At 54.9% G+C, this 22,212-nt stretch overlaps 2 protein-coding genes across 5 annotated transcripts in view; both read left to right on the top strand.

The window, feature by feature from the left end:
• Positions 1-2,009, top strand: part of LOC119931434 (basic proline-rich protein-like) — a 21,021-nt gene extending 19,012 nt beyond the window's left edge. The window contains exons 10-11 of the mRNA XM_038750076.1: positions 1,451-1,802; positions 1,921-2,009. Coding sequence (XP_038606004.1) covers positions 1,451-1,802; positions 1,921-2,009 — 441 coding nt within the window. The remainder of the gene's footprint in view (positions 1-1,450; positions 1,803-1,920) is intronic.
• Positions 1-22,212, top strand: part of NDEL1 (nudE neurodevelopment protein 1 like 1) — a 26,659-nt gene extending 4,447 nt beyond the window's left edge. Inside the window, exons 2-10 of one of the 4 annotated variants that reach the window (XM_038750525.1) lie at positions 2,035-2,131; positions 11,484-11,637; positions 11,771-11,919; positions 14,482-14,618; positions 17,833-18,006; positions 18,105-18,196; positions 18,329-18,465; positions 18,785-18,819; positions 20,409-20,499. In XM_038750525.1, coding sequence (XP_038606453.1) covers positions 2,046-2,131; positions 11,484-11,637; positions 11,771-11,919; positions 14,482-14,618; positions 17,833-18,006; positions 18,105-18,196; positions 18,329-18,465; positions 18,785-18,819; positions 20,409-20,416 — 972 coding nt within the window. In that variant the 5' untranslated portion in view covers positions 2,035-2,045 and the 3' untranslated portion in view covers positions 20,417-20,499. Of the gene's footprint in view, positions 1-2,034; positions 2,132-11,483; positions 11,638-11,770; positions 11,920-14,481; positions 14,619-17,832; positions 18,007-18,104; positions 18,197-18,328; positions 18,466-18,784; positions 18,820-20,405 lie in introns of all 4 variants that reach the window. The other 3 variants (XM_038750524.1, XM_038750521.1, XM_038750522.1) reach the window with 3 other exon arrangements.

Here is a 22,212-nt window from a genome sequence, read left to right as displayed (position 1 = left end):
TCTAAGCGCTGGGGAGCTTACAGGGTGATCAGATTGTCCCACAGGGGGCTCACAGCTTTAATCTCCACTTTACAGATGAGGTAACTGAGGCACAGAGAAGTGAAGTGACTTGCCCAAAGTCACACAGCTGACAGCTGGCGGAGCAGGGATTTGAACCCATGACCTCTAACTCCAAAGCCCGGGCTCTTTCCACTGAGCCACGCTGCTAATAATAATAACAATAATAATGGCATTTATTAGGCAGAGGTCAGGGGTTCAAATCCCGGCTCCGCCAACTGTCAGCTGTGTGACTTTGGGCAAGTCACTTCACTTCTCTGTGCCTCAGTTACATCATCTGTCAAATGGGGGTGAAGACTGGGAGCCCCCCGGGGGACAACCTGATCACCTTGTCACCTCCCCAGCGCTTAGAACAGTGCTTTGCACATAGTAAGTGCTTTATAAATGCCATCATTATTGCTCCTAACCGTGCTTACAACAGTGCCTGGCGCATAATAAATAAAACGCTTAATAAATACCATTTTAAAAAAAAACAGTAAGCGCTCAGTAAATACGACTGACTGATTTTAGCTTCCATCCAATTGGGGGCATCTAAATGCTTGGTGAGGATGGCGAGGGTGGGGTGGAAGGCTCTTCAGCACTTACAATGGTGCTTATCATCATCATCAATCGTATTTATTGAGCGCTTACTATGTGCGGAGCACTATACTAAGCGCTTGGGAAGTACAAATTGGCAACATATAGAGACAGTCCCTACCCAACAGTGGGCTCACAGTCTAAAAGGGGGAGACAGAGAACAAAACCAAACATACTAACAAAATAAAATAAATAGAATAGATATGCACAAATAAAATAAATAAATAAATAAATAAATGTGTTAAGCGCTTAGAACAGTGCTTCGCACATAGCGCTTAACAAATACCATCATTATTAGTATTATTTATGGGGGCCACAGAGACATGTTTCCAGGGAGCATCATGTAGCTCGTGGCCGGCTCCAGAGGAGAAATAATAATCATAACAACAAAGGCACTTATTAAGCGCTTACTGTGTGCAAAGCACTGTTCTAAGCGCTGGGGAGGTTACAGTAATAATAATGCGTTTATTAAGCGCTTACTATGTGCAAAGCACTGTTCTAAAAGCTGGGGAGGTTACAATAATAATAATAATGGCATTTATTACGCACTTACTACGTGCAAAGCACTGTTCTAAGCGCCGGGGAGGTTCCAAGGTGATCAGGTTGTCCCCCGGGGGGCTCCCAGTCTTCCTCCCCACTTTCCAGATGAGGGGACTGAGGCCCGGAGAAGTCAAGTGACTTGCCCCAAGTCCCCCAGCCGGACAAGTGGCGGGGCCGGGATTTGAACCCATGACTTCCGACTCCAAAGCCGCTGGAAGGGAATTGGGGGAAGGGAGGGAAATGGGATGGGTGTCTCCCCGTCACGCCCTCCGATTAGGAACCCGAGCAGGGACATTCCTCCAGATGCCCCCGGGGCCACGTCACCGCGGTGCCCACCTACTCACCCACCGGCCCGGCCCGACCGGCCGGGCACATTCCGGTCGCTCCGACGGGCTCCGTAGTGACCTCATTCCGGGGCGGTCGGATGTTTCCGGCTGCGGCCACCGGCCTGATTGTTGGGGAGGGGGCGGGCAGGCCTCCGTCCCGCCCTGCGCCGGCCACGGGGTCTCTGCCCTCTGTGCCCGCTGCCCATCGCCCCCCGACCCACTCCCGGGTGCCCTCCGAGCGAGGCCTTGCGGGAAGACGGCACATCCTGCAGCCCGGGCAGCTCCACCCGTCTGGAGACGAGAGCGAGGGAGGAGGGGGCTCTGCCTCAGTGGCCACCTTGGAAGGAAGTCCCACTTTGGGGGGGCACAGCCCCAGGCCGCGGCCTCTGGCGGGCGGGCGTCCCGGCTCGGGCCCCGCCAGCGCCAACCCAGCCTCCCCGCGCGGGCACTGGGGTCCGGGACCCCTCCTCCACGGTGGCCCCGGGCGGGGCTGGGACCCCCGCGCCCTGACCGCCCGCCCCCGCCGCCCTTCCAGGCCAGGTGACCATGGAGAGCGAAGAGACGCCGGACTTCTCCAGCCCGAAGGAGGAGACCGCCCACTGGAAGCGACTCTTCCTCAAGTATAAGCAGAGGTACGGGCTCGTTCCCGGGAATGGCATCCCTTCCGCCCTCCTCCTCCCCCTCTACCTTCGCCCACCCTCCCCTGCCCCTCCAGAAGCCTTCCCACCGCCCACCCATCTCCCTGCCCCCGTCCGGACCCCTCGGGTGAATCCTCTGCTCCCCCCGTCTCTGCCGCCTCTTCTCTTTCAATCAATCAATCAATCAATCGTATTTATTGAGCGCTTACTATGTGCAGAGCACTGTACTAAGCGCTTGGGAAGTACAAATTGGCAACACATAGAGACAGTCCCTACCCAACAGTGGGCTCGCAGTCTAAAAGGGGGAGACCACCCCGTTGACCACCCCGCCGTCCGCCCCGAGACCCCTCTCTCCGCGGTCACTGACAACCTCCTTGCCAAACCGGATGGACCTGACCCCACCCTAATCCTCCACAGCATCATCAATCGTATTTATTGAGCGCTTACTGTGTGCAGAGCACTGTACTAAGCGCTTGCTTAGTACCCCGGGCCCCTTCCCGGAAACGCCGTCTAACCTCGTTAACGAGGCTAAAAGAGAAGCCGCGCGGCCTCGTGGGTAGAGCCCGGGCCTGGGACCTGGGTTCTAATCCCGGCACCACCGCTGGACCTGGGGCGAGTCACTTCACGTCTCTGTGGCTCAGTTCCCTCATCTGTAAAATGGGGATTAAAGCCGTGAGTCCCACGTGCCCGGGGTGGGGACTTCTAGACTGGGAGCCCACTGTTGGGTAGGGACCGTCTCTCTATGTTGTTGGACTTCCCAAGCGCTTAGTACAGTGCTCTGCACACAGTAAGCGCTCAAAAAATACGACTGAATGAATGAATGAACGGGGGGCGGGGACTCTTTCCAACCTGATTTGCTTATGTCCGCCGCAGCGCTTAGTACAGTGCCCGGCGCATAGAGAGCACCTAGAGAAGCAGCGTGGCTCAGTGGAAAAAGCCTGGGCTTGGGAGTCAGAGGTCACGGGTTCCAGTCCCGGCTCCGCCCCTCGTCAGCTGTGTGACTTAACTTCTCTGTGCCTCAGTGACCTCATCTGTAAAATGGGGATTCATTCATTCAGTCGTATTTATTGAGCGCTTACTGTGTGCAGAGCGCTGTGCTAAGCGCTCATCTGTAAAATGGGGATGAAGACTGTGAGCCCCACGTGGGACAGCCTGATTACCTTGTATCCCCCCCAGTGCTTAGGACAGTGCTTGGCACATAGTAAGCGCTTAACAAATGCCATCATTATTATTAATATTATTATTAATTCCACAATTACTATTATTATTATGTGGGACATAGACTGTGTTCAGCCAGGTTAATTTGTGTCTACCCTAGCACTTGGCACTTAGTAAGCGCTTAACAAATACAATAAAAACAAAACATGAAAATGGCTCCGGCTGCCCCTTTTTAGACTCTTTTGGTGGTTCCTTTCCCACCTCTCACCCCCTAACTCTGTTCTGGATAGTACAGTGCTCAGCACACAGTAGTGCTCAATAAATACGACTGAATGAATGAATCCCCTACTGACTTGCAGACAGTCCCTTCCTCGAGGAGCTCGCCAACAGCTTCAACCATCTCCGGGATTGCAGCTGACTTCCAATTTCTAGCACGAAGGAAAATAATAATAATAATAAAAGTAGAATCTCAAATGCTTACTAAGTGCTCAGACTCCGTACTAAACACCAAGGTGGATACAGTACACTCAGATCGGACACAGTTTCTCTCGCACACGGGGCTTACCGTCTAAGAAGGAGCAAGAGCAGGTATTGGATCCCCATTTTCTGGACGAGGAGCCTGAGGCCCGGGGGATTGAAGCGACTCGCCCGAGGTTACACAGCAGTCAGGTGGCCGAGGTGGGATTAGAATACAGCTCCTCTGACTCCTGACTCCTCAGAAACCTCCAGGGTTTGCAACCCTCCACCTTGTTTCCTCAAAACAGAAACTCCTAACCACATGGGGCTGTTGAGCATTCAATCAATCAATCAATCGTATATATTGAGCGCTTACTGTGTGCAGAGCACTGTACTAAGCACTTGGGAAGTCCAAGTTGGCAACATATAGAGGCGGTCCCTACCCAACAGTGGGCTCATTCCTTCAACTCTCCCCCTCTTACCCTCATAATAATAATAATAATAATAATAAATTTAATCAACATCATACATTAATTAATCAATAATATTACAATTAATTAATATTAAACACCACATATACTTAATTAATATTATATTAATTAATATTATAATTATATTATTATAATTATATATTATACAATTATAATTATTATATGATTGCATTATTATGATACTAATAATGTTATTGTTATTATTATTACCCATTCCAAACTCCCACTTCACCCCAGCTCACTGCCTTTTTTTACACGCTATTAAGAGCTTACTATCTGTCAAACACTGTTCTAAGTGCTGTAGTAATAATAATAATAATAATAACGATGATGGCATTTGTTAAGCACTTACTATGTGCCATCCACTGTTCATTCAGTCGTATTTAATGAGCGCTTACTGTGTGCAGAGCACTGTTCTAAGCGCTGGGGGGGATACAAGGTGATCAGGTTGTCCCACGTGAGGCTCACAGTCTTCATCCCCATTGTACAGATAAGGTAACTGAGGCACAGAGAAGTAAAGTCCCACAGCTGATAAGTGGCGGAGCGGGATTAGAACCCATGACCCCTGACTCCCAAGCCCGAGCTCTTTCCACTGAGCCACGCTAATAATAATGACGGTATTTGTAAAGCGCTTACTATGTGCCAGCACCGTTCTGAGCGCTGGGGTGGGTTCAAGTCCATCAGGTTGTCCCCCGTGGGGCACACGGTCTTCATCCCCATTTTCCAGATGAGGTCACTGAGGCTCAGAGAAGTGAAGCATCTCACCCCAAATCGCCCAGCTGACAAGTGGCGGAGCAGGAATTCGAACCCATGACCTCTGGCTCCCGAGCCCGGGCTCTTCCCACTAAGCCAGGCCGCTTCCCCGTAGGTACAAGTTAATTAGGTCAGAGAGTCTGTGACACACAAGGGGCTCAAGATCCAAGAAGGCGGTAGAACAGGAATTGAATCCCTATTTTTCTCGGCGAGGAGACTGAGGCCCAGAGAAGTGAAGCGACATGCCCAAAGTCACACAGCCGGGATTAGAACACAGCTCCTGACTCCGGCTTCTCTCTCCAACTGCTCAGTGCTCTGCACACAGTAAGCGCTCAATAAATAGGACTGAATGAGAACTCATTTCCAAATTTTGAAGAGAATAGGTCAGGGAATGGAATAGCCGAAACATCACCTTTGTAAATATTTTTTCAACTCCAAGTTTAGATAACCATATGATGATGATGATGATGTTGATGGTATTTTTTAAGCGTTTACTTTGTGCCAAGTACTGTTCTAAGTGTGGGGTAGATACAGGGTAATCAGGTTGTCCCACGTGGGGCTCACAGACTTAATCCCCATTTTACAGACGAGATAACTGAGACACAGAGAGGTGAAGTGACTTGCCCAGGGTCACACAGCTGATCAGTGGTGGAGCCGGGATTAGAACCCATGACCTCTGGCTCCCAAGCCCCTACTCTTTCCACTAATAATAATAATGATGGCATTTATTAAGCGCTTACTATGTGCAAAGCACTTTTCTAAGCGCTGGAGAGGTTACAAAGTGATCAGGTTGTCCCACGTGGGGCTCACAGTCTTTATCTCCATTTTGCAGATGAGGTAACTGAGGCACAGAGAAGTGAAGTGACTTGCCCAGGGTCACACAGCTGACAATTGGCGGAGCAGGGATTTGAACCCATGACCTCTGACTCCAAAGCCCGGGCTCTTTCCACTGAGCCACGCTGCTTCGCTGTGCATGGCTTCACTAAGCCATGCTACTTCTCATGTCATATATGTCAGACTGAGCCCCTTCCTTCCTCCCCCCCTCGCCCCTCTCTCCATCCCCCCCATCTTACCTCCTTCCCCTCCCCACAGCACCTGTATATATGTATAGATGTTTGTACATATTTATTACTCTATTTTATTTGTGCATATCTATTCTATTTATTTTATTTTGTTAGTATGTTTGGTTTTGTTCTCTGTCTCCCCCTTTTAGACTGTGAGCCCACTGTTGGGTAGGGACTGTCTCTGTATGTTGCCAGCTTGTCCTTCCCAAGCGCTTAGTCCAGTGCTCTGCACACAGTAAGCGCTCAATAAATACGATTGATTGATTGAATGAACCGCTCAGAAACCTCCGGCGGTTGCTCATTCGCCTCTTCCTCCTCAAGCAGAAACTCCTGACTGTGGGGTGTCAGGCATTTCTTCAGCTCAATCAATCGTATTTATTGAGCGCTTACTGTGTGCAGAGCACTGTACTAAGCGCTTGGGAAGTACAAGTTGGCAACATATAGGGACAGTCCCTACCCAACAGTGGGCTCACTCGCTCTCCCTCTTCCTCACCTCCTTCCTTTTCCCATTTTATCCCAGTTCACTTTTATCTTTAAACCGTATATACGCGCTTACTATGTGTCGAACACTGCGTGGCTCAGTGGAAAGAGCCCGGGCTTTGGAGTCAGAGGTCGTGGGTTCAAATCCGGGCTCCGCCGCTCGTCAGCTGGGTGACCTTGGGTGAGTCACTTCACTTCTCTGGGCCTCAGTTCCCTCATCTGGAAAATGGGGATGAAGACTGTGAGCCCCACGGGGGACAACCTGATTACCTTGTATCTACCCCAGTGCTTAGAACAGTGCTTTGCACATAGTAAGCGCTTAACAAATACCAACATCATTATTATTATTATTATTCGCTGGGCCTCAGTTCCCTCATCTGGAAAACGGGGATGAAGACTGTGAGCCCCCCGTGGGACAACCTGATGACCCTGTATCTCCCCCAGCGCTTAGAACAGTGCTGGGCACATAGTAAGCGCTTAAATGCCAAGGTTATTATTATCGTTACAAGTTAATTAGGTCAGACCCAGTCCCTGACACACACGGAGCTCAAGGTCTAAGAAGGAAGGAGAACAGGTAGCGAAGCCCCCGTTTTCTGGGTGCGGAGACGGAGGCCCAGAGAGGGGTAGCGATTTGCCCAGGTCACACAGCAGTCAGGTGACCGAGATGGGATTAGAACACAGCTCCTCTTGCCTCCTGCCGCCTCAGAAACCTCCAGGGTTGCTCTATGGTATTTTATCCCTATTTTACAGAGGAAACTGAGGCCCAGAAAATGACTTATCCAAGGTCACACAGAAAGCAACCGGCAGGGCTGGGTTTCGAATCCAAGTCCTCTGACTCCTAGGCCCGAGATCTTTCCATTAGGGCCGCGCTGCTTCTCCCCAAATGAATCTTCTCACTGCGCCTCATCGCCAACACACCCATCCCTCTCACTCCTGTCCTTCCCCCTGGCCGGAACCCGATTGGCCTGAAAATAATAATAATAATAATAATAATAATAATAATAATAATAATGGCATTTATTAAACTCCAGAACAAGTTCTCTCTCCCTCTTACTCATCCACTTCCACTCTTTGTTCTTTTTTTTTACGATCTTTGTTAAGCGCTCAGTCTTTGTCAGACACACTTAGGTACAAGTTAATTAGGTTAGACCCAATCCTTGTCCCACACGGGGCTAATAATAATAATAATGGGATTTATTAAGCGCTTACTATGTGCAAAGCACTGTTCCAAGCGCTGGGGAGGTTACAAGGTGATCAGATTGTCCCACGGGGGCCTCACAGTCCTGCTTAGTACAGTGTTCTGCACACAGTAAGCACTCAATAAATATGATTGAGTGATTAACCCCCATTTTACAGATGAGGGAACTGAGGCACAGAGAAGTGACGTGACTCGCCCAAAGTCACCCAGCTGACAATTGGCGGAGCTGGGATTTGAACCCGTGACCTCTGACTCCAAAGCCCGGGCTCTTTCCAGTGAGCCACGCTGCTTCTCTATGGTATTTTATCCCTATTTTACAGAGGACAGTGAGGCCCAGAAAGTGACTTGTCCAAGGTCACACAGAAAGCAACCGGCAGGGCTGGGTTTCGAATCCAAGTCCTTTGACTCCTAGGCCCGAGATCTTTCCATTAGGGCCACGCTGCTTCTCCTCAAATGAATCTTCTCACCGCGCCTCATCGCCAACACACCCATCCCTCTCACTCCTGTCCTTCCCCCTGGCCAGAACCCGCTTGCCCTGAAGATAATAGTAATAATAATAATAATAATGGCATTTATTAAACTCCGGAACAAGTTCTCTCTCCCTCTTACTCATCCACTTCCACTCTTTGTTCTTTTTTTTTTACGATCTTTGTTAAGCACTCAGTCTTTGTCAGCCACGCTTAGGTACAAGTTAATTAGGTTAGACCCAATCCCTGTCCCACACGGGGCTGCTAATAATAATAATAATGGCATTTATTAAGCGCTTACTATGTACAAAGCACAGTTCCGAGCGCTGGGGAGGTTACAAGGTGATCAGGTTGTCCCACGGGGGGCTCACAGTCTTAACCCCCATTTTACAGATGAGGGAACGGAGGCGCAGAGAAGTGAAGTGGCTCGCCCAAAGTCACCCAGCTGACAGTTGGCGGAGCCGGGATTTGAACCCGTGACCTCTGACTCCAAAGCCCGGGCTCTTTCCACTGAGCCACGCTGCGAAAACCCCCCAGGCCACAGTTTACCCCGTCTTCCAAGCCCCCCTGCAACCCCGCCTCCTCCAGGAGGCCTCTTCCCAGATCAGTAAGCGCTCAAATACAATCGATTAATCGATCATCCCTTCCTGACGGCTGCTTCAGCATTCGTCAATCAATCAATTGTATTTATTGAGCGCTTACTGTGTGCAGAGCACTGTACTAAGCGCTTGGGAAGTACAGGTTCCCCATTCTAGGTGAGCATTTTATTCAGTTGCCGCTCTCAATCCATTCTCCCACCGTAGCTCTGTTTTTCCTCTTTCCTTGGAATAATCTTGCCTCAGTTCATTCATTCATTCATTCATTCATTCAGTCGTATTTACTGAGCGCTTACTGGGTGCAGAGCACTGGACTAAGCGCTTGGAAAGTCCAAGTTGGCAACATAGAGAGGCGGTCCCTACCCAACAGTGGGCTCACAGTCTAGAAGGGGGAGACAGAACAAAACATATTAACAAAATAAAATAAATAGAATAAATATGTACAAATAAAATAGAGTAATAAATACATACGAAACATATATCCATATATACAGGTGCTGTGGGGAGGGGAAGGAGGTAAGGCGGGGGGGGATGGAAGGAAGGGGCTCAGTGAATCAGTACTGTTTCTTGAGCACCTACTGTGTGCAGAGCACTGTACTAAGCACCGGGGAGGCGTACACTACCACAAGAATTGCTAGACACAGGCCCTGCCCGCCCGTCTCCCCCTTCAGACCGTACAATCCAGTAAGGGCACGCTTCACACCTTTTCTCTCCATTTGGACCCTTCGAAAGCGTCCAGTACAGCACCCTGCCCCCAGAAAGTATTCCATGTGGGAGCCGCCCGGCGCATCCGGGGCTTTAAAGCGTGGGCTTCTTCCCGAAGAAGCGACAGAGCCAAGGGACGGAGCGACGGTACCTACCGAACAACCGCCAGGCCGCAGCGCACTGTACTAAGCGCTTGGGCGCACGACACGTGTTCCCTGCCCACTCTAACGGGGCAGACTAACAGGCGCCGCGGAACCGGAGTGAACCCGCCGAGCGGAGAGTCCCGGACGGCTTTAGCCTGAGACGTTTCCCGGGATTGGCCGCCCGGATCCAGTTCCAGCTCTCCAACCGCTTCCTACACTCCCACATCCCAAATTATCCGGAGGACGCCCCCTCCGCTCCCCCTCCTCTGGAGGGACTGGGGCCTCCCTAGGATGGGTTCTGTGGGGTGAGAAACAGCCCGGCCTAGCCCACTGTTGGGTCGGGACCGTCTCTATATGTTGCCAACTTGTACTTCCCAAGCGCTTAGTACAGTGCTCTGCACACAGTAAGCGCTCAATAAATACGATTGATTGATTAGAGCCCAGGCCTGCGCATCAGAGCACCTAGGTTCTCATCCCGGCTCCATTACTTGTTTCTGTGTGACCTCGGCCAAGTCGCTTGACTTCCCTGTGCCTCAGTTACCTCATTCGTTCAGTCGCATTTATTGAGCGCTTACTGTGTGCAGAGCACTGCACTAAGCGCTCGGGAAATCCAAGTCGGCAACATACAGAGACTCACAGTCTAGAAGGGGGAGACAGACGGGAATTCAGATTGTGAGCCCTATGTGGGACAGGGACAGTGTCCATCATCATCAGTCGTATTTATTGAGCGCTTACTGTGTGCAGAGCACTGTACTAAGCGCTTGGGAAGTCCAAGTTGGCAACATATAGAGACAGTCCCTACCCAACAGTGGGCTCACGGTCTAAAAGATCTCAGGAGGGCTTCAGAGGCGGGCCGGACCGAAGCGGATAATCTGATTAGCTTGTAATAATGTAATAATAATGGCATTTATTGAGTGCTTACTATGTGCAAAGCACTGTTATACCGACCCCAGTGCTTAGTACAGTGCCTTGCACCTACAGAGCACTTAAATACCCTACAAAATAAAAATGTTAAAAAAAAAACCCGAAGAAGCTGTGCCCCGGGAGAGAAATTTTAACCCGACCGTCCTCGGGCATCCCAGCGTCCGGGGGCCACGCTCCAGGGTGGGGTACGTTTGACCTTCCTCTGCTTCAGGCCTGGATAACAATTCTAATAATCATTTATTCATTCAATCAATCCTATTAATTGAGCGCTTGCTGTGTGCAGAGCACTGTACTAAGCGCTTGGGAAGTACAAGTCGGTGACATCTAGAGACGGTCCCTACCCAACAGCGGGCTCACAGTCTAGGAGGGGGAGACAGGCAACAAAACAAAACATGTTAACAAAATGAAATAAATAGAATAAATATGTACAAATAAAATAATAGAGTAATAAATATGTACAAACATATACAGGTGCTGTGGGGAGGGGAAGGAGGTAAGGAGGGGGAAGAGGGGGAGAAGAAAGGGGCTCAGTCTGCGAAGGCCTCCTGGAGCTCTCAATAATAATATATATATGATATATAATAATAGTAGTAAAAATAATGCTCATAGTGGTCTCCGTTAAGCACTTGCTATGGGCCAGGCACTGTACTAAGCGCCGGGGTGAACACAGCCAAGTCAGTTGGACACAGTCCCCGTCCCACGTGGAGCTCAGAGTTTCAATCCCGATGAGGTAACTGAGGCCTAGAGAAGTGACCGGCCCAAGGTCACACGGCAGACAGGTTGGCGGAGCCGGGGCCGAACTCTACCCCCCAGGGTCCGTCGATCTGGGGCCCCTTCCCCTCCGGCGGGCGGGACCGTCCAGGGGGCCGCTCCGGGAGACACCCCCCCAACCCCCGTCGTCTCCCACGCAGCTTCCAGGAAGCCCGGGACGAGCTGCTGGAATTCCAGGAAGGGAGCCGGGAGCTGGAGGCCGAGCTGGAGGCCCAGCTGGTGCAGGCCGAGCAGCGGAACCGCGACCTGCAGGCCGACAACCAGAGGCTCAAATATGAAGTGGAGACCCTGAAGGTAACGGCCCTGCCGAAGCGCGGCGGAGGAAGAACGGGGCCTGCGTCCCGATCCGCCCTCCTCCCGCCACAGACCGGAGGGCGGGGGGGGGGGGGGTCCGGGGGTCTCCCCTGAAGCCCCCTCCCGCCCGCAGGAGAAGCTGGACCATCAGTACGCCCAGAGCTACAAGCAGGTGTCGGTGCTGGAAGGGGACCTGAGCCAGACCAGAGCCATCCGGGACCAGCTGCACAAGTACGTCAGGGAGCTGGAGCAGGCCAATGACGACCTGGAGCGAGCCAAGAGGTGGGTCCCTCCGCCCGCCCCGGGCCCCCGGGGCCCCTTCCCCGGCCCCGCGGCCGCCGGAGCGGGGAGAGAAAGAGGACCGCCCCGCCGTCCGCGCCGGTAGCCACCAAGCCAAGAAGCCCGGCGGGACCGGCACCGTTTCCCGGGAGCCGAGCCGGAGCCGCCCTCGGAGAGGGAGGGCGGCCGGGTCTCTTCTCCCCGTTTTCCCGAGGAGGAAACCGAGGCCCAGAGAGGTAGAGGGAGCTGCCCACGGCGGGCAGGCGGCGGTGGCCTGACCCCCAGTCCCGTGCTCTTTCCACTAGGCCCCGCCGCGTGCCTGTAGTAGACCTGTAGTATTGTCTCCCTGAGTTGGAAGAGCCCCAGAGAGACCGCGGAGCCGAACTGTAAGTCACCAACCAGGGCGATTTTAGGGTTGGAAAAGACCAGGCGCCTTCCCCGGAGCCCGCGACGAAACAAAACCTCCACCCCGAAAACCCGACGAACCCAAAGAGCGGGGCCGGCTTCAGTCGTTGGGAGAGTCGGTCCGGGGCCCTCGACGACACGATCGGCAGTAGTCGGCGAGCGCGGCCGTGTGCCGAGCGCTTGGGAGAGCACAGTAATAATAATAATAATAATAACGATGGTATTTGTTAAGCGCTTACTATGTGCAAAGCACTGTTCTAAGCACTGAGGGGGGGATACGAGGCGATCAAGTTGTCCCACGTGGGGCTCCCAGTCGTAATCCCCATTTTCCAGATGAGGGAACTGAGGCCCGGAGAAGTGAAGTGACTGGCCCAGAGTCACCCAGCTGACAGGTGGCAGAGCCGGGATTTGAACCCACGACCTCCGACTCCAAAGCCCGGGCTCTTTCCGCTGAGCCCCGCTGCTTCCGGTCTTAATCCCTGTTTTACCCATGAGGGAACTGAGGCCCAAAGAAGTGAAGTGACTGGCCCAGAGTCACCCAGCTGACAGGTGGCAGAGCCGGGATTTGAACCCACGACCTCCGACTCCAAAGCCCGGGCTCTTTCCGCTGAGCCCCGCTGCTTCCAGTCTTAATCCCCGTTTTACCCATGAGGGAACTGAGGCCCAGAGAAGTGAAGTGACTCGTCCAAAGTCACCCAGCCGACAAGTGGCAGAGCCGGGATTTGAACCCACGACCTCCGACTCCAAAGCCCGGGCTCTTTCCGCTGAGCCCCGCTGCCTCCGGTCTTAATCCCCGTTTTACCCATGAGGGAACTGAGGCCCAGAGAAGTGAAGTGACTCACCCAGAGTCACCCAGCCGACAAGTGGCAGAGCCGGGATTTGAACCCACGACCTCCGACTCCAAAGCCCGGGCTCTTTCCGCTGAGCCCCGCTGCCTCCGGTCTTAATCCCCATTTTACCCATGAGGGAACTGAGGCCCAGAGAAGTGAAGTGACTCGTCCAGAGTCACACAGCTAAGTGGCAGAGCCGCACGTGAGGGAACTGAGGCCCAGAGAAGTGAAGTGACTCGCCCAGAGTCACCCACCCGACAAGTGGCAGAGCTGGGATTTGAACCCATGACCTCCGACTCCAAAGCCCGGGCTCTTTCCACTGAGCCCCGCTGCTTCCAGTCCTAATCCCCATTTTACCCATGAGGGAACTGAGGCCCAGAGAAGTGAAGTGACTCGTCCAAAGTAACACAGCTAAGTGGCAGAGCCGCACGTGAGGGAACTGAGACCCAGAGAAGTGAAGGAACTCGCCCAGAGTCACCCAGCCGACAAGTGACAGAGCTGGGATTTGAACCCACGACCTCCGACTCCAAAGCCCGGCCCCGCTGCTTCCAGTCTTAATCCCCGTTTTCCCCATGAGGGAACGGAGGCCTAGAGAAGTGAAGTGACTCGTCCGAAGTCACACAGCTAAATGGCAGAGCCGGGAGTTGAACCCACGACCTCCGACTCCAAAGCCCGGCCCCGCTGCTTCCAGTCTTAATCCCCGTTTTCCCCATGAGGGAACGGAGGCCCAGAGAAGTGAAGTGACTCGTCCAAAGTCACACAGCTAAGTGGCAGAGCCGGGAGTTGAACCCACGACCTCCGACTCCAAAGCCCGGGCTCTTTCCACTGAGCTCCGCTGCTTCCAGTCTTAATCCCCATTTTACACATGGGGGAACTGAGGCCCAGAGAAGTGAAGTGACTTGTCCAAAGTAACACAGCTAAGTGGCAGAGCCGCACATGAGGGAACTGAGGCCCAGAGAAGTGAAGGGACTCGCCCAGAGTCACCCACCCGACAAGTGGCAGAGCTGGGATTTGAACCCACGACTTCCGACTCCAAAGCCCGGCCCCGCTGCTTCCAGTTTTAATCCCCGTTTTCCCCATGAGGGAACGGAGGCCTAGAGAAGTGAAGTGACTCGTCCGAAGTCACACAGCTAAATGGCAGAGCCGGGAGTTGAACCCACGACCTCCGACTCCAAAGCCCGGGCCGTGTCCACCGAGTCACGCTGCTTCTTACCCCCGCCCCGATCCCCGCCCGCCGGGAGGCCGACGGCGCCGCGGGAGCCCGGAAGGCCGGGATGCGGTGGGCCCGACCGTCCCCCCGATCCCGGCCGGTGTCCGACTGTGCTTCCAGGGCCACCATCGTCTCCCTGGAGGATTTCGAGCAGAGGCTGAACCAGGCCATCGAGCGCAACGCCTTCTTGGAGAGCGAGCTGGACGAGAAGGAATCCCTGCTGGTCTCCGTCCAGAGGTTGAAGGACGAAGCCAGAGGTACGGCCGGAGCGCCCAGCACAGAGCCCCGGGCCCGGGAGGGGACCCTGCCCTCAAGGAGCTGACGCTCTATCCACCAATCAATCAATCAATCAATCAATCGTACTTATTGAGCGCTTACTATGTGCAGAGCACTGTACTAAGCGCTTGGGAAGTACAAATTGGCATCACATAGAGACAGTCCCTACCCAACAGTGGGCTTACAGTCCAGAAGGGGGATCGAAGCCGTCCGTCGATAGCATTTATCCAGCGCTTAGAACAGTGCTTTGCACATAGTAAGCGCTTAATAAATGCCATCCTCATTTACTGAGCGCCTCTTGGGTGTGGACCACCGGGCTAAGACCAGTGCCTGGCACACAGTAAGCGCCGTTAGCAATAATAATATTCACTCATTCAGTCGTACTTATTGAGCGCTTACTATGTGCAGAGCAGTGGACTAAGCGCTTGGGAAGTCCAAGTTGGCAACCCAACGGTGGGCTCACAGTCTAGTGAGTCTAATAATAATAATAACGATGGCATTTATTAAGCGCGCTCAACGAGTACCGTTAGTAATAGTAATAATAATGATGGCATTTATTAAGCACGCTTAACGAGTAGCATTAGTAATAATAATAATGGCGGCATTTATTAAGCACGCTTAACGAGTAGCGTTAGTAATAATAATAATGATGGCATTTATTATGCGCGCTCAACGAGTACCGTTAGTAATAATAATAATAATAATTATAATGATGGCATTCATTAAGCGCGCTCAACGAGTACCGTTATAATAATAATAATAATGATGGCATTTATTAAGCACGCTTAACGAGTAGCGTTAGTAATAATAATAATGATGGCATTTATTAAGTGCGCTTAACGAGTACCGTTAGTAATAATAATAATAATAATGATGACATTTATTAAGCGCGCTTAATGAGTACCGTTAGTAATAATAATAATGATGGCATTTATTAAGCATGCTTAACGAGTAGCGTTAGTGATAATAATAATGATGGCATTTATTATGCGCGCTCAACGAGTACCGTTAGTAATAATAATAATAACAATTATAATGATGGCATTCATTAAGCGCGCTCAACGAGTACCGTTATAATAATAATAATAATGATGGCATTTATTAAGCACGCTTAACGAGTAGCGTTAGTAATAATAATAATGATGGCATTTATTAAGTGCGCTTAACGAGTACCGTTAGTAATAATAATAATAATAATGATGACATTTATTAAGCACGCTTAATGAGTACCGTTAGTAATAATAATAATGATGGCATTTATTAAGCATGCTTAATGAGTACTGTTAGTAATAATAATAACAATAATGATGACATTTATTAAGCATGCTTAACGAGTACTCTTAGTAATAATAATAATAATAAATAATAATAATAATAATAATAATAATAGCATTTATTAAGCGCGCTCAATGAGTACCGTTAGTAATAATAGTAATAATAATAATGATGGCATTTATTAAGCACACTTAACGAGTACCATTAGTAATAATACTAATGATGGCATTTATTAAGTGTGCTTAATGAGTACCTTTAGTAATAACAATAATAATAATAATAATGATGGCATTTATTAAGCACACTTAATGAGTACCGTTAGTAATAATAATAATAATGATGGCATTTATTAAGTGCGCCTAACGAGTACCGTTAGTAATAATAATAATGATGGCATTTATTAAGCACGCTTAACGAGTACCATTAGTAATAATAAGAATGATAATGATGGCATTTATTAAGCACGCTTAATGAGTACCGTTAGTAATAATAATAATAATAATGATGGCATTTATTAAGTGCGCTTAACGAGTACTATTAGTAATAATAATAATGATAATGATGGCATTTATTAAGCGTGCTTAATGAGTACCATTAGTAATAATAATAATAATGATGGCATTTATTAAGCACTTACTGTGTGCAAAGCACTGTTCTAAGCGCTGCGGGGGTTACAAGGTGATCGGGTTGTCCCACGGGGGAGGCTCACAGCCTTCATCCCCGTTTTACGGATGAGGGAACTGAGGCACAGAGAAGCGAAGTGACTTGCCCAAAGTCACGCAGCCGATGAGCGGCGGAGCCGGGACTAGGACCCATGACCTCTGACTCCCAAGCCCGGGCTCTTTCCCCTGAGCCACGCTGGGATTAACTGAATATTTACTGAGCGCCTCCTGGGTGTGGACCACCGGGCTAAGAACAGTAAGCGCTTAACGAGTAGCGTTAGTGACAGCTAACCACTTGGACCACTTGACCTCAGGGGGCTTACCCTCTGTCAATCAGTAGCATTTCCTGAGCACCTGCTGGGTGCGGAGCCCCACTGAGCGTGGCTCAGTGGAAAGAGCCCGGGCTTTGGAGTCAGAGGTCGTGGGTTCAAATCCCGGCTCCGCCCACTGTCAGCTGTGTGACTTTGGGCCAGTCACTTCACTTCTCTGTGGCTCGGTTCCCTCATCTGGAAAATGGGGGTGAAGACTGGGAGCGCCCCGTGGGACAACCTGATCACCCTGCAACCTCCCCAGCGCTCAGAACAGTAGTAAGCGCTTAATAAATGCAATCAATCAATCAATCAATCGTATTTATTGAGCGCTTACTATGTGCAGAGCACTGTACTAAGCGCTTGGGAAGTACAAATTGGCAGCATATAGAGGCAGTCCCTACCCAACAGTGGGCTCACAGTCTAAAAGGGGACTAAAATGCAGTCATTATTATTACAGAGAAGCAGCGTGGCTGAGTGGAAAGAGCCCGGGCTTTGGAGTCAGAGGTCATGGGTTCAAATCCTGGCTCCCCCAAATGCCACAAATGTGTGACTTTGGGCAAGTCACATCACTTCTCTGTGCCTGTCACCTCATCTGTAAAATGGGGATTGACTGTAAACCCCCCGTGGGACAACCTGGTCACCTTGTCACCTCCCCAGCGCTTAGAACAGTGCTTTGCACAGAGTAAGCGCTTACCAAATGCCATCCTCATCGTTACCAGAGTTAGGAGACCCAATCCCCGTCCTCCGGTCGCGAAGGCTGCTGGTCGCGGGGTGACAAGCGAGGGTCCCGAGCGGTCGGCGGGCCCAGGCCCCATCCGCTCTCTCTGCCCTCGGAGGGGAGGCCGGGGGGAAACGCCGTAGTCGGCCTCGGAGATCGCCAAGGGCGGGGAAGCCACCGGGAAGGGGGCCCGGCTTCCGACGGGATCCCTCCGTCCATCCGTCCGTAGACCTGCGCCAAGAGCTGGCCGTGCGGGAGCGGCAGCAGGAAGTGACCCGGAAGTCGGTGCCCAGCTCCCCGACCCTGGACTGCGAGAAGATGGACTCGGCCGTCCAGGCCTCCCTCTCCCTGCCGGCCACGCCCGTGGGCCGAGGGCCCGAGACCAGCTTCCCGTCCCCGAAAGGTGGGCCCGCCGCGCCCGGGGGGCGGGGGGCCGCGGGCCGGCGTGGGGGGGCCGAGCGGAGCGGGGGTGAGAGCGCGCGGTCCCTGTCTCCGCCGCAGCCATCCCCAACGGATTCGGGACCAGCCCGCTCACCCCGTCCGCCCGGATCTCCGCCCTCAACATCGTGGGGGATCTCCTACGCAAGGTCGGGGTAAGCCCGGGCCCGCCCCTCCGTGCCAGGGGGACCGACCCTTACCCGTCCTCGCCCCCCGCCGCTTTCCGCAACCGCCCCCCGTCTCCCCACCGGCCGACCACCGAGCGAGCCCCCCCGCCCGTCCCACAGGCCCTGGAGTCCAAGCTGGCCGCCTGCAGGAACTTCGCCAAGGACCAGGCCTCCCGCAAGGCCTACGTGGCCACGGGCGTCGGCGGGGCCGGCGGCAAGTTCTGCCACGCCGGGCACGCCACCTTCTTCGACAAAGGGTAAGGGGCGGGGTGGGGATCACGGGCAGCCGCGGGGGACCGCCCCTCGACCGCACCGGGGGTCAGTCCTCCCCTAGCTCCGAGGGCGGCCCCGTTAAGGGGGGCGGCGGCGGGGAAGATTATTCCCCGTCGCCTCCGGGATCGAGGAGGGGTCCCAGGTCGGCCGGCTCGATTCCCATCCTACCGGGGGGCTTCTGCTGGCTGCCTCAGCGCATCCAGGGGCTCTCCCCAGACCCGACGGGGCGAGGGAGTGCAAGGTCAAGGGTCAGATTGGGGGAGCGCCGCCGTTCACGCCCGTTGTTTCCTCTTTTCTCATCAGGCAAGAAAAAGTCATATTCCCTACGTTGTTCCTGGGTAACTAGATTTGTTCGCCAGGGTCGGGGCAGACTAACGGCTCAACTGACTGCATGGGGCGGCCCCGGGCTCCTTCCACTAACACCCTCGGGGCCTCCGGCCCCCCGCTCTGCCCGCGATGGGGCTCGCCGCCGGCCGGGCACCGGGGAGCGCGGGGCGTTGGCAGAGGGGGCTCACCGGGGTCCCTCGTTCCGAGGTCGCCTTGCCGGTCCCCGTCACGGTGCCCGCTTGGCAGTGCCGGTCGGTGGGTTGGGAAGGGCCCTGTCAGGAAGGAGCGTGGTGGGGCTAACGGGTGCCGTCCCGGGCCTGCCCTCGGCGGGGGTAAGCCCCTCTGCCCACCTGGGTATCTGAACGGTCTGAATCCGAATATTTGGTTCTGAGGAAACATCGGCTTCCTCTCCCGAGTCTTCCCCTTGCCCCTCCTGCTTCCTCTGGGGCACGGTGCCAGCGTTCCCTCTGTCCCTGCACCCCGGGGCGGGCCGGGCCTGGCCCTCCGACCCCGAGCGGGGGACCCCTGGCTTCCCAAAGTCCCGGCCCACCCTTCCACCCGGGCTGTCTATGGCGCGTCCCCGCTCTGCCGAGCCCGGATGCCAATCAGTTTCCTGGGCACGGGAGCGTTTCCAGGGCCGGAGGCGGGTGGCCGAGGGGGCCCCAGGCCCCAATCTTTCCCGTGGGGGAGCTTCCGGAAAGAGCGCGTGACCCGTCGTTACAAACGGCCCCACTACAGAGGCCCAGTGGGCTGCCAAGCCCTTCCCGCCCGCGCTCGGGGATCCGGACGGGGTCCCGGGCGCTACTGGGGACCTTCTTCTCTTACCTGGAGTGAAGCGGTAGAGTTGGAGGGCCACTGAGGAGGAGGAATTAGACCGGCTTAGGTGACCGGCGGGGAACCGGGGCGTCTGCTAGCCGCGGCCGGCCGGCCGGCCGGGGAAACTGACCGAGCCGACTTTGGGGGCGCGGGGGGTGGACCACCAGGGAGTGGGGGCAGGGCGCTATCTTGGGTCTTCAGTTGGCGCTCACGGCGTGCAGAGCACTGTACTAAGCGCTCGGAAGAGAATGAGAATAGTGTAACAATAGACGGACCCCGATGGGATCGTGTTCCAGGCCGGAGAGTGGGGGTGAGTGAGATGGGGAGGGACCCCCCCCCCCCGCCCCACACGCTAAGTTGAGTGTGCGAGACCCCCGCTGCCGTTGAATAATTTCTTTAGCGAGTGGGAGGGTGGAGAGAGGGTCCCTCACCCGGGGTATACCAGCGGTGGGGGGTCATTCCCCTTCCGGTCCAGGGGTGGGGGGCGGTGGAGGATGTGGTGCCCTCTTACCTCGGAGGATGTGGCGTCCGGCCCCCGAGCCGCCCAGGGTCCGGCCTGGCACCGAGGGGATCCCGTCGGGGGCCGGTTCCTTCTCCGAGACCCCGGGGAGCAGAGAGGGGGCGAGGGTCGGGCCGGGCCCCGGGGGCGGCGCTGAGGGTGCTGCCTGGGCACCATTAACCCGGGGCTTCGCGGGCAGCTTGGCGGGCCTGGCTGGGGTCCGGGCGGTGGGCCCGGCCTGCGGGGGCTTGAGCCTCTCGCCCTCCCCCTGTGTCCCCCCAGCAGGACAGTAAACGGCTTTGACCAGAGCCCCCCGTCCGCCCTCGGCTCCTCCCGCCCCGCCTCAGCCCCGGGCCTGCTGCCTCTGAGCGTGTGAGCACCGCCTCGCCCTCGCCCGGGCCCGGTCGGGCCCCCCGCTGCCCGCACCCCCTCCGCACCACCGCCTCCCCGGACCCCAGTTCCCGCGGAGGCGGCTCCTCTCACCCCCGGACCACCCCCGGCCCTCGGCGGGGCCGGAAACCGGCCATGCACCGATTCCGGGGCCGCCCGCCCGCCCCCGGGCACCGCCACGCCGAGTCCCGCCTGGAGGCACGTGGCGGGGCCCGCGGCGACGGGTGGCGACGGTGGGGGGGATTCAGCCGTGATGTGTGTTTGTGTGTCTATGTGCCTCAGCCCCCACTCTCCGGCTGGCAACCCCCGCACCCTGCCCACCCGCCCGCCTGCCGTGCCCGGCCCTGGCGCGGGGAGTGGGGGGGATGACCGCTCCAGGGGCCGGCTTCCCGCCTGGGACTGGCCCGGCCCGGCCGCCCCGCTTTATTTATTCAGTTCGGTCCGGCGCGCCCCGGCCACCGCGGACCGTCATGTAGATGACAAATAAAATCTTTTCATGTGGACGGGCCCCGGTGCGTACTGGCGGCGAGGGAAGGGGGGGGAAGTGGACCGACCGACGGACGGACGTCGGGGAGGGGTCAGCCCCCGTGCCAGAATGCCCCGGAACACTTTCAGTCATTCATTCAGTCGTATTTATTGAGCGCTTACTGTGTGCAGAGCACTGGACTAAGCGCTTGGGAAGTCCAATTTGGCAACATATAGAGACAGTCCCTACGCAACAACGGGCTCACAGCTGGAGGCCCGGCCACCGACCGCGACAGCCTCCTTCGCTGACCCCCACGGCGTCCGGTCTCTCTGGACCGCCTTCCCAAGACGCCCTCCCGGGCACGTCGCCCCACTCCGACACCTCCGACCGTCGCCCATCCGCTTCCGCATCCAACAGAGCCTCTTTCCCATCGCCTCATTCGCTCCCTCCTCCCAGTTCACCCCAGCTCACACTCTCAGACTCACGCCAACCGACTCCCCGGGCCCGGTTCTCCCGTCGCCCACGTCCTCCCCATCAAAAGCACCGCGACCGTTGCCATCTCCCGCCGCGTGGCCTAGTGCTAAGCGCTTGGGAGTCAGGGGCCGCGAGCGAGGGGAGAACCGTCGACTGCCGTGCGACCTTGGGCCCGCCACTTCTCATCAAACGGGGATGAAGACGGAAAGCGCCCTGGGGGACGGACTGCGCCCAACTCGATTACCTTGGATCCGCCCCAGTGCTCGAACGCAGGAAGCGCTTAACAGGTAGCTTCGCCGTTGGGTCGCTTAACGGATAGCGTCGCCGCCGTTAGGTGAATTTCCTCCTTTCCCTGGGGGAGTCTGGCTCCCGGCAGGGATCGGAGGAGACCTGGCTAGCGGGAAAGGTCTCCGGCCCTAATTGCGGGACAGGCTGACCCGGGAGACGGGGGGGTCAGCGTGTGGGGCGACGGGGCCTGGTCCGGGACACCGGGGGTGTGCGAGGGTGGGAGTGTGGCCAGTGTACGGGCTCCTCCGTGCGACGGAGCCCCCCCATCCCCTCCCGGTCCCCGCGGGGACGCCGAGGCGGACCGGGCCCGGCCCCGCTCCCGGGAACAGAAGAGGAGAAGGTGGCGTCCGGTTCACATGAGCATTCGAGTTTATTCAGCGCCCTCGCCCCGGAGGGGCGGCAGCCGGGCCCTGGAGGAAAACCGAGCAGGCGGGCACCTCTAGAGTGAATAAATTTATTGTCTTACAAAAA

The sequence above is a fragment of the Tachyglossus aculeatus genome, chromosome 8, assembly GCF_015852505.1.
Source record: "Tachyglossus aculeatus isolate mTacAcu1 chromosome 8, mTacAcu1.pri, whole genome shotgun sequence".
Lineage (NCBI taxonomy): Eukaryota > Metazoa > Chordata > Mammalia > Monotremata > Tachyglossidae > Tachyglossus > Tachyglossus aculeatus.
The sequence above is the reverse complement of the archived record's forward strand: the minus strand, read 5'-3'. Positions and strand labels throughout refer to the sequence as shown.